This window comes from Nothobranchius furzeri, chromosome 16 (genome assembly GCF_043380555.1).
Source record: "Nothobranchius furzeri strain GRZ-AD chromosome 16, NfurGRZ-RIMD1, whole genome shotgun sequence".
Lineage (NCBI taxonomy): Eukaryota > Metazoa > Chordata > Actinopteri > Cyprinodontiformes > Nothobranchiidae > Nothobranchius > Nothobranchius furzeri.
In genome coordinates, this window is record NC_091756.1 from 44320968 (window position 1) to 44333840 (window position 12873).

A 12873-nucleotide genomic window follows, 5' to 3' on the forward strand; every position below is an offset into this window, starting at 1 on the left:
TCAAAGTTAAACACATTTCTTTTAACAACGGTAGTTTCTGCTTCAGCCATCTCCCCCCTCCCCCTGCGCAGCGGCCGCAAACTCACTGATGCACCTGCAGCCTCTCAGTGTTCCTGCTGCTCTAAACATTAAAATTATTATTTCATTTTCTGTTCCTCACTTCTGATTACCTTCAATGGTGTCTGTTTGTTGCAACCAGCAGGTACAAAAACTAACTTGTTTTTATTTGACTATTTTTCTGTCCTGTCTGTTTATTATCTTCCTGCATCTCCTCTCAATCCTAAAGAGAAACTGCTACCTGGGTTCATATATATTCACCTTATGAGTTACCTTTGAACTGCAGTTCTAAAAGATCTACCGACCGCTGCTTGGTGGCCGCATCAGTGATCGGTGCGTCACCGGATGACAAGTTGATGCGCCCCGCTCCACAGCGAAACGCATCAGGCGCAAATAAAAGACAGAAAACATCAAAGGAAATGAACCGACATGAATGATCGCGTGTTAAATTAGTTTTTGAGGTGGCGACACCTGATTGTTACTGTGGCCGTGCTCAGGAGGCAGATCTACCGACCGCATAAACAGCGGAGCGCTCCCTGCTTGGCGGCCGCATCAGTGATCGGTGCGTCAGAGGACAAGGTGATGTGCCCCGCTCCACAGCAGCGAAACACATCAGGTGCAAATAAAAGACAGAAAACATTAAAAGAAATGAACAGACATGAACGATTGTGTGTCAGTACCGAAGCTCTGGCATATACATATATATATATATATATATATATATATATATATATATATATATATATATATATATATATATATATATAGCCATGCCCTGATGTGGGGGCTGGGGGGTGCGTCGACATGGTCGGGACATAGAAGGGGGTGCGCGGCTAAATGAGTTTGGGAACCACTGCTCTACACCATCGCCTGATGCGGCTGCCTGCTGACTGAGGGTTTGGTTCGTGTGGGTCTGGACGTCCTGTGGTTCCTGTCGTGCTTACGGGAGCTTTGCGGTTCGCCTGGGGCCCTGGACCAGCCTCAGGTCTTCTGTTTACCTTCCTGAGGATCCTGATAAGTGGATTACTTTTTCCTAAGTGGATTACTTATTTTTGTTGTTTATGGAGCTACATTGACTATTCAGGTGTGGGGGTTTGCTTTCCTCACTCCAGGGGCCTTTGCCTGTAAACTAACCTGTGCTTCCTCGACTGAGTCCCTAGGGCCTCAGACTTGTTCCAATGACCCGTGGTTTCTGCCAGGACCCTGTGCCCTTGGAAACGGGGGTCTGTAGCGTCCAGCAATGGTCAGTTTAGGTACAGCCTGACCTTCCACCATCTATTCAACATCTGGTCATTAAGGAGACACAACATTGCTTGTGTTCCCTTTAAACAAGTCTGCCTTCACACCAGCTGGGATTCAGGCTCCACAAGTCTAAATCATAACATTAACTTACTTTCCTCAAGGTCTCAGCTCCAGAAGAAAGAAGACCCAGCGTGGATCAGTTGCTAAACGCAAGAGTTATTATAATAAATCATTAATAACTTTGCCTATAAGTTTTGATCTATTTAATCATTAAATAAACATTTGCTTTTTATTACTTGTGGTAAAATAGTATAATGAAATGAAATGCTTCATTGGTCTAACTCACTGAGTAGATGTTATGTTTATCTGCTAGACTGTGTTCATCATGTTTTGACGACAAGGTCCTTACACCTGCTTCACAATAACAAGTACGGCTAAGTTAATTTCGTTCCACATAGCTAGACCTCTCACACAGATCAGAGTCTCCATATTGAAGAAGGCGTGTTTCTGTGTTGCCTTGGTAACATCAACTTTCCTGTCAGCCTCTGATTGGCTGCCCAAATCATAACAGCTAAACTTTAAAACTAAAACTGACTGAGAGCTTCCTCAGTTCTAGAGTACTGAAGAGTTCGCTCAGACTGGCCATCTGTTGCAATTCTCTAGAAACATCCAAGATTTTTACACGTCGAAAAAAACTTTTTCTCCTGCAAAGCTGATGAGAAACACTTCCTGCAGAACAAAGCTGAATTGTTCCCTCCTTAAGAGAATCCCTGAGATGCAAGCTGATTCCATCCTGTATTGCCTGTTGACATCTTTTGGACCGGGGAAAGTTGCTACCGTGAGGTCAAAATACCAGACCTGGGTGCCCCGAGGTCATCTGACCTCCCTGACCTCCGGATCCTGACAAGGGTCAGCAAAAGGGCAAGTAGAACACAGAGATTGCGTCAGGATGCAGTTTGTTGATAATAACTTCATAAGCTTAACACACTCCAAATTCATTTCACCAGAACTCAGCTTAATTTGATAAGGAAGCTCTGATCGACATCACATTTACATATTGGTTACTTCAGCACCTTAGTTTCACTCATTCACCTTAATTCATTAGTCATGTTTTAAATTGTTTGTAAAATAAATTCTTACTTTTATAAACTTGACTCTTTCTTGAAGTAGCACGAAGCGTGGTTGATCACTGAAAAAGCAAAGAACCTAGATCTTCTGAATTAACTCCTAGAATCGCCTGATTAATTACCATAAAGACCTCGCAGGTTAATATTTTATATTTATATAGAATATTACATCTTTGTGGTCATAACAGATTAAAATCATCAATTTATAAACGCTACAACTATAAGCTGAATTAGTTCATTTTAAAATGTGTAAATAGGGATGAGCGAGTACACCACTATCTGTATCTGTATCTGTTCAACCAACTAAATTATCTGTATCTGTACTCGGAATGGGTGTGGCATAACCTGGAAGTGGGCGTGGTTTAACCGGAAGTGGGTGTGGTTTACATCAATATATTATTTTAAGTCTGAAATTGATATGGAATGATCAGAAGTTGCTATGTGTATTGTTTATTTGAAAACTATTTACAGAGCAGCCTCAGAATTGAGATTAAATATTTTTGATCACAATATTAAAGAAACTATTACAGAACAAGTGTTTCAATAAAATCAGAACATTAATATTTATGTAATACATCTGAACTCATGCAGTAGGAACTAGGAAATATGAAATGCTAGAACCAGACACAACTTTATATATATTTTTTTTTATTTGATTAAACTGACTTTTTCTTGACGTTCTTGGCATTTTGCCACACAAAGTTAAACAAAACAATGTTGATTGAGGTGTGTGTATCTGAGAGAGATAGAGAGGGTGAGAGGGAGAGAGAGGGAGTAAAAATATAAAAAACCCGACCGGAGCGGAGGTAGTGAGTGGCTGATGCAGACGTCAGCTCTGTCTTGTCAAAGGCACCATACCATGTAAGTTACGAAAAAAGTTCTTTTAAATATTCAACCGAAAAAGAGGCGAGCTGAAGAAAACCTAGGGAAAACTGAAGAAACGTGAGCAACAGTGAAACAATCACAGCGAGATCCGTTACTGTCTGTGTGTGTGTGTGGATGAGCCGGACGGACTGCGCTCCCGGCCGGCTAGAGAGTTTTGTGTGTAGGGAGGGGCGGGCGGTCTATGTGACTGGCCAATCACAGAGCGTGAAGACAGTCAGTTACCCAATGAGGATTTTCCTTCAGCACGATTACAGATATTTACGAGGTTTACTTGTTTCATGTTCGTATTCGTCAAAAATGCTTTATCCGTACCGGATACTCGTCTGAAATGAGTATCCGGCTCATCCCTAGTGTAAACTGAACTTTGAACAGTTGATTTCCCAACACTGCTTCACATCCTTTAAAGCGAGGTCCTTTGGAAAGTTCTTATTTGTACCTGATAAATCCTTACCTGACAAAGACTGGTCCCTGAGTGGCAGACCAACTAATCACTACAGAGCCAGTTACAACGTGTCTTAAAACAAGTCTCTAAAGTTTCACCGCAGATATGTAAACACTACTTTGTTTCCTTTACGTTACCTTTAAAGGTTGAATATGGAACAATTTAATAAAAGAAAATGTTTCTATCAGTCATATCTTGGTAGACTGAAAGCAGAAGTAGGTGCTGCATCTTTGAGTCTGCGCGTTGGATTAACTGGTGATTTTTAATTATCAAAGCAAACTCACTGTATTAATCCAGCAGTAATCTCTGCCGTTTAAATTCTGCCTCTTCCCTAATTTCAGCGAGAATAAATGTAATCCCCTTAGAACTAGTCCTGAAGCAAACCAAATAATCAACCCCTAACCTTTTTGCTTAGTCACACTGAAAACTAACTTAGCGCTGTGTTTTTCATCATTGCAGGAGACTGCAGTGTTGCATACAGTACTTTGAGGCAATCCGTTTTTTCCTGCTCAGAACCTGCTCTGAGCAGTTTAACTGTCACTAGGGTTGTAGGAAGCTGGTGTCTAACTCCAACAGGTGAGAGGCAGAGGACACCCTGGACATGTCTCCAGTCCATCACAAGGACACACAGAGTCAGACAACCAGTCAGACACTCACTCACACCTGAGGACAATTTGAGTGTCCATTCAGCCCGACATGTCCATGGGTCTGTGGGACGGGTTAGAATGGCGAGAACATGCTATCTCTATGCATTAAGGTTGCAGCCAGGATTTGAACCTCCAACCTTCTAACTGCTAAACAACAGTGCTAACAATTCCACCATGGAATCCCACACACATTCAAGAACCATATTCCTCACTTCAATTTAATTAAACTCGAGAGTTTAAACATTGTTGAAAAACCTGGATAAATTAGTCAGTAATTAAAAACACAACTCCACGTAGAAAACTACCGTTTCTGATGTCACATTTCATTAGGAATACGGAAATGAATGGGGTACTACTCCTTTATACCACTGCATGAAACACACACACACACACACACACACACACACACACACACACACACACACACACACACACACACACGTCCCAGCCTGATGTGTGAAGCCAAGTGTTTCAGCTTCATCGAAGCCAACCTGCTCTATATCTGCTCCGGCTATTTTATTTTTACCGGTGTTTGAAAAAAAGTTGCTGAGCATGTATGTACGTTCTACCTCATAGTACCATTCCTCTCTCTCGTTACACAGTTTCTCATGGAGTAAACATTTCTGCTGCTGATGCTGCTGATGCTGCTGCTCCACTGCAGCAGAACTGGGTTAACTTCCTGGCCCAGTGGGCCTGAGGGGCCAGAGAGGCACTTTCACATACAATCAATACACTAGTGATAGAGCTTAGATTCAGCAAGCATATTTTCAACCTTTGTACATGAAATGCTCAAATCTAAGTAAAATCAATAAGTTTTTCCTTATTTTTTTGGTTCAAAACTCGTATTTGAATACGTTTTAATTGTGTGTTTTTCTTAGAAAAAGCTTAAAATGTCACCATCTACCATTTTATGCAGGCTAGCATAGGGCAAATGCAAAACTCTGGTGAGCACATCATTTAAATGGAGTTTAAACTTTAAAAACTTATTGAGATAAACACATTTAAACACACAAGTTAAAAGCGTGTGGACACAGGCACTGAAAAGTCATATAAAAAGCAGCTTCCCCACGCTCATCTGTGTCCTGATAAAAATATCGTCCAAAATGTGTGTGTGTGTGTCTGTGTGTGTGTGTGTGTGTGTGTGTGTGTGTGTGTGTGTGTGTGTGTGTGTGTGTGTGTGTGTGTGTGTGTGTGTGTCCTTGAAGTGGCCCAATTCCCTCACTGCTTGAGCTGTGTTGCGTGTCTACATGGAGGCTCTTTCTTTATCTCGCAAATAAACTAAATGTCCTCTGCTTTGTCTTTTCATTTAACTCCCTTTTCCCCCCTCGTCTATCTCTCTATCCCTCTTCCTGTTTTCAGAAGCACTCCTTTTTTCATCTTACCTTACTGGAGTATTTAATCCCTCTCTGTCTAGCAGCAGTATGCCCTGTGGTCCTCTCCTCGGTTCTTTCATACTGTATACTCCTCATTCCTTTTTCTTCTCTTCTCTTCTCTGCAGTCTGGAACCGTTACTCTTTGCATCTATTCTTCTGTTCTCATCAACTCTCCCTAAGCCTATGCCCAGTCTCTCTTCAGCTTACTCCAACCTCTCTCACTTCTTCCTCTCTCACTCTCTCTCTCTCCTCTTCAAGCCAATAGTCAGGAGGCATTTGTGCGCGTGTGTGTGTGTGTGTGTGTGTGTGTGTGTGTGTGTGTGTGTGTGTGTGTGTGTGTGTGTGTGTGTGTGTGTAGTAGATATTTCATCAAAGAGAGGAAATTCTAGAGACATGCAAAAGCGTTTGCGTACACAATACGCGATAACTTACAAATGTAGTGTTTTTGACCCACTCTGGACTAGTGAATTTCAACGCAGCAGCAGCGGTGATGTTTGCACATCCTCTCCTGTTACTGTAATACTGCAGGTGACTAATCAACTAACTCTGCCTATCATGTTAGCATCATTTGCCTGATATGTACACACACACTCACACACGCACACACACACACACACACACACATATATATTTACACACACTCACACACGCACACACACACACACACATACACACACACACACACACACACACACACACACACACACACACACACACACACACACACACTAGCAGATTCCAGCAACTAAAGTCAGACCTGTGATGAGAATTTGCCCATTTTGCAAAAGCTACAGCAACACTACACACTACAAGATAATGCGTCTCCCTTCACAGGGAGCCAAACAGAGAACGTTTGGAAAGACCTTTCTAAATAATACCAGGTACAATTGATTATTTATCATCATTAATAAACAGACAGTTATAATGCAGGATAGCATCTGCAATTCATGTCTTTGTCACCTTTTGAACTACTCGGGAATTGATAAGGAATTGGACGGAATATACAGGTGCTGGCCAGTAAATTAGAATATCATCAAAAGGTTGAAAATATTTCAGTAATTCCATTCAAAACGTGAAACTTGTACATTATATTCATGCAATGCACACAGACCAATGTATTTCCAATGTTCATTACATTTAAATTTGATATTCATAAGTGACAACTAATGAAAACTCCAAATTTGGTATCTCAAAAAATTAGAATATTCTGAAAAGGCTGAATATAGAAGACACCTGCTGCCACTCTAATCAGCTGATTTACTCAAAACACCTGCAAAGGCCTTTAAAAGGTCCCTCAGTCTTGTTTTGAAGGCACCACAATCATGGGGAAGACTTCTGACTTAACAGCTGTCCAAAAGACAATCATTGACACCTTGCACAAGGAGGGCAAGACACAAAAGGTGATTGCTAAAGAAGCTGGCTGTTCGCAGAGCTCTGTGTCCAAGCACATTAACAGACAGGCGAAGGGACGGAAAAAATGTGGTAGAAAAAAGTGTACAAGCTCTAGGGATAACCGCACCCTGCAGAGAATTGTGACGACAAACCCATTCAAAAATGTGGGGGAGATCCACAAAGAGTGGACTGCAGCTGGAGTCAGCGCTTCAAGAACCACCACGAGGAGAGTCATGAAAGACATGGGATTCAGGTGTCGCATTCCGTGTGTCAAGCCACTCTTGAACAAGAAACAGCGCAAGAAGCGTCTCGCCTGGGCCAAGGACAAAAAGGACTGGACTGATGCTGAGTGGTCCAAAGTTATGTTTTCTGATGAAAGCAAGTTCTGCATTTCCTTTGGAAATCAAGGACCCAGAGTCTGGAGGAAGAGCGGAGAAGCACAGAATCCACGTTGCATGAGGTCCAGTGTAAAGTTTCCACCGTCAGTGATGGTGTGGGGTGCCATGTCATCTGCCGGTGTTGGCCCACTCTGTTTCCTGAGGTCCAGGGTCAATGCAGCCGTCTACCAGGAAGTTTTAGAGCACTTCATGCTTCCTGCTGCTGACCAACTTTATGGGGATGCAGACTTCACCTTTCAACAGGACTTGGCACCTGCACACAGTGCCAAAACCACCAGCACCTGGTTCAAGGACCATGGTATCCCTGTCCTTGATTGGCCAGCAAACTCGCCTGACCTTAACCCCATAGAAAATCTATGGGGTATTGTGAAGCGGAGGATGCAATACGCTAGACCCAACAATGCAGAGGAGCTGAAGACGACTATCAGAGCAACCTGGGCTCTCATAACACCTGAGCAGTGCCACAGACTGATCGAGTCCATGCCACGCCGCATTACTGCAGTTATTGAGGCAAAAGGAGCCCCGACTAAGTATTGAGTGCTATACATGCACATTCTTTTCATGTTCATTCTTTTCAGTTGGCCAACATTAGAGAAACAAACATTTCTTCATTGGCCTTTAGAATATTCTAATTTCCTGAGATACCAGATTTGATGTTTTCATTCGTTGTCACCTATAAATATCAAAATTAAACGTAATAAACATCGGAAATACATTGGTCTGTGTGCATTGCATGAATATAATGTACAAGTTTCACGTTTTGAATGGAATTACTGAAATATTTTCAACCTTTTGATGATATTCTAATTTACTGGCCAGCACCTGTACAATGGCTACATTGATATTGATAAAAACGTATCAGTTCCCACTCCTAATTATATCTGTGTGTTCCCTGTGATTTAAAAATCCTTGTCCAATATGATACACTAAAATCAGCTCTGCTGCCACACAGAACAATAAGGTTTGAAACAGAAATGGGATTGTGGCATCAACAAGTCATCTTCATGCCAAGATTTTGTTCTGCTCAATGTTTTTCTGATACAAAGTAACAGAATAAGGTGTAGTACAATGTAATAAAGCAAGATGTGATATTGTTTGGTTTGGTATTACACATTGCAATATGATATTATACAGTACATGAAGATATAATATTGTGTAAATGGCCTGTATTTGTTTAGCACCTTTTTAGGGTGCTACAGCCCCCCAAGATGCTTCACAACACAGTCAGTCATTCATCCATTCAGACACACATTCACACACCAGTGAGGATGAGCTACGGTGTAGCCACAGCTGCCCTGGGGCACATCGACAGAGGCGAAGCTGTCTAACACTGGCGGTTTTAAAGTCTGGTATGACCCAACTGGGTTTTGAACCCCAATCTCCCAGTCACAGGGCAGACACTTATACCATTAGGCCAATGAGCTGGTAAGATAATGATCACTTTGACTCATTTCTAAAAAAAAAATAAATAAATAAATACATACATAATTCCTGAAAAGGAGAAAACTCTGGATTTCAGTTCTGTTGGTTCTGATGTGATATGATATGATATATGATATGATATGATATGATATGATATGATATGACATGATATGATATATGATATGATATGATATGATATGATATGATATGATATGATATGATATGATATGATACGATATGATATGATATATGATATGATATGATATGATATGATATGATATGATATGATATGATATGATACGATATGATACGATACAATATGATATGGTATGATATGATATGATATGATATGATATGATATGATATGATATATGATATGATATGATATGATATGATATATGATATGATATGATATATGATATATGATATGATATGATATGATATGATATATGATATGACATGATATGATATATGATATGATATGATATATGATACGATACGTTACGATATGATATGATATATGATATGATATGATATGATATGATATGATATGATATGATATATGATATGATATGGTATGATATGATATATGATATGATATGATATATGATATATGATATGATATGATATATGATATATGATATGATATGATATGATATATGATATGATATGATATGATATGATATATGATATGATATGATATGATATGATACGATATGATATGATATATGATATGATATGATATTATATGATATGATATGATATGATATGATATGATATGATACGATATGATACGATACAATATGATATGATATGATATGATATGATATGATATGATATGATATATGATATGATATATGATATGATATGATATGATATGATATATGATATGACATGATATGATATGATATATGATATATGATATGATATGATATATGATACGATACGTTACGATATGATATGATATATGATATGATATGATACGATATGATATGGTATGATATGATGTATGATATGATATGATATATGATATATGATATGATATGATATATGATATATGATATGATATGATATGATATATGATATGATATGATATATGATACGATACGTTACGATATGATATGATATATGATATGATATATGATATGATATATGATATGATATGATACGATATGATATGATATGATATATGATATGATATGATATGATATGATATATGATATGATATGGTATGATATGATATATGATATGATATGATATATGATATGATATGATATATGATATGATATGATATATGATATATGATATATTATATGATATGATATATGATATGATATGATATATGATATATGACATGATATGATATGATATATGATATGATATGATATGATATATGATACGATACGTTACGATATGATATGATATATGATATGATATGATATATGATATGATATGATATGATACGATATGATATGATATGATATATGATATGATATATGATATGATATGGTATGATATGATATATGATATGATATGATATATGATATATGATATATGATATGATATATGATATGATATGATATATGATATATGATATATGATATGATATATGATATATGATATGATATGATATATGATATGACATGATATGATATATGATATGATATATGATATGATATGATATGATATATGATATGATATGATATGATATGATATGATATGATATGATATATGATATGATATGATATGATATATGATATGACATGATATGATATATGATATGATATATGATATGATATGATATGATATATGATATGATATGATATGATACGATATGACATGCATATGTCATATATATGACATATGCATGTCATATATATGACATATACGTTATGATAAAAAGGATTTTGTTTTGGAATTAGTGCTTTCACAGTATGCCTCTACAAAGGATAAAGAATTCTTTATTTTAGATTAAAATAAATAGAATCACAACAGTTTCTGGTCAAAACTAATCTCTGTTTCTCCAAACTGAGGTTGTAAAAATCATCTCTTCACAAAAACACATCTCAAAAGACACTATCAGGAGTTTCTGAATGCCCTGAATTCACATGAGTTTGTCTGACTTACCTGCAGAGCGCTGTTGAGGAAGCAGCTATTTTGTCCCGGCTCATTGCTCAGGCCTTTGCTGGGTGCAATGGAGGTCATGGTTCTCGGGGTCACCAGACCTTGCAACCCGCCAGCCGCTCCACCACCTGATGCAAAGTAGTTCCTCTTCCACGACATCTCTACCTGGACATCCCTGTTTCCACAGCGATGCAGAAAAGGGGTGGGGCAGAAGACCAAACTTCAGCCTCTATGTCACTCCCATGAGCAAGAAAGGGGTAGAATGAATGAAAGGAGGATCAGTAAAATATCACAGCAGGAGAAGGGAGGTGGTGGCTGTAGACTGAGGTGATGCAGTTGGTCTTGTGCAGGAATTTGGCCCCCATGCAACCCTCTAACTCTCGGATTGTGACTGGTCCACTTGTACAAGGCAATGTTTGGCTTTTTGTCCTCCTCTTTCTAGCTGTAAAGATTTAGAAGTCTGTGTCTGAAAACATAAGAGCGGTTCCAAAGCATCCTTTGGCACAATCTGTCAGAAATCAGTGGTTTGGACAACGTCTCTACTCCCATGTGGGGACTTTGGTGCTTTTCTTCTTCGGTTTCACTAATCTATAAAACACAAAAGAAAAAGACAACCTGTTAGGTCTGACACCATAAGGAGTTCTGAAAACTACAGTCCACACACACACTACACATCTGTGACAATCCTGTGTCCTGGTTTGGAACTATTGTCCATTATTTCCCTTCAGATTGGTTTTGAAGTTAGGTAAATTCCCTTCTTACAGAAGAAATCCAGTTGCAACTGGCTATTTGTCAGTCCATCAGTTAGGTGTTGACAGCTTAAAATGCATCTCAGCTTCAGTTGGAATTGTCAAAACAAAAAAAAGTCAATCAGGCAGATGTGCCGCTTGAAGATTTGTGAGAATCCATGTCAGTCTTTTTTAAGTTTGCATCTCTTTGCCAGTTCATTAGCTGTTACATCCCAGGTTCGATTAGGTGGGCAGGGTGGTGCGACAACGGAGCGGAACAATAAAGATGGCGAAGGCTCATTGGAAAGGGCGTTGGTATCAACTTTGGACTATTTAGATTTGGGCTCTTCTTTGAGACAAGAGCAGATAGAGGTAGTTAAAGGGTGAGAGACTCTTCCTGTTGGAAAAATGTGCGTAAAAGAGGCATCACCTGGCGGACCGAAAGAGTGGCATCAAGGCAGTGATTGACAGCACCCCCCCCCCCCCCCCCCCAAACTCACTTGCATGCTCTTGGAGTTTCTCAGTTGGGCAAACGAGTTATTTACACGTGCACACACACTCGCATGTGCACCTGAGCACACACACAGCAGACTGACTGCTCAGAAGAACAAGCTAACACAGAATCTGCAGCATGCTAAAGGATTCCCCGTCCACCACAACCAAGAACGGGGGATGCTTCTTAAAGAGGCGAGCGGCTCTGAACTGTAATGTTTGTATCAGCAGGTGAGGCCGAGCCAGCTATTGGTACCGTGCCAACGTCAACTTGTACATCTTAGCCATCAGCTGTGGCTGATTCCAAATCAACGTGGAACAGAGTTTTACCTGAAGATGGAGATATAATTATGGTTTTTGGCTGAAATATTACATTTTAAGCAAGTTACACTAAACTGCCAAAATAACAACTATGCTTGTCTACAGCACTATTATTGTAGACACTCATCTATACAGTTTATCAGCCAAAAAAAATGTTGAATTAGGTGTTCCTCGCTCTTTAAGTTCTTTATTTAGAAAAGGGATGCATTTGCATCTTCTTCAT

At 39.2% G+C, this 12873-nt stretch overlaps 1 protein-coding gene and 1 long non-coding RNA gene across 4 annotated transcripts in view; both read right to left on the bottom strand.

The window, feature by feature from the left end:
- The window catches only part of usp54b (ubiquitin specific peptidase 54b), a 76904-nt gene extending 65456 nt beyond the window's left edge, over nucleotides 1-11448 (bottom strand). For 2 of the 3 annotated variants that reach the window (XR_001573241.3, XM_015962910.3), the window contains exon 1: nucleotides 11113-11448. Coding sequence is in view for 2 of the 3 variants with exons in the window: in XM_015962910.3 (XP_015818396.3) it covers nucleotides 11113-11268 (156 nt within the window). In the remaining variant the exon portion in view is untranslated. Of the gene's footprint in view, nucleotides 1-5782; nucleotides 6001-11112 lie in introns of those variants that run through there. The other variant, XM_054749296.2, reaches the window with a different exon arrangement.
- A 22-nt stretch (nucleotides 11449-11470) lies between these two features.
- Nucleotides 11471-12873, bottom strand: part of LOC139063540 (uncharacterized) — a 15089-nt gene continuing 13686 nt past the window's right edge. The window contains exon 2 of the long non-coding RNA XR_011516914.1: nucleotides 11471-11697. This is a non-coding gene — a long non-coding RNA (uncharacterized lncRNA). The remainder of the gene's footprint in view (nucleotides 11698-12873) is intronic.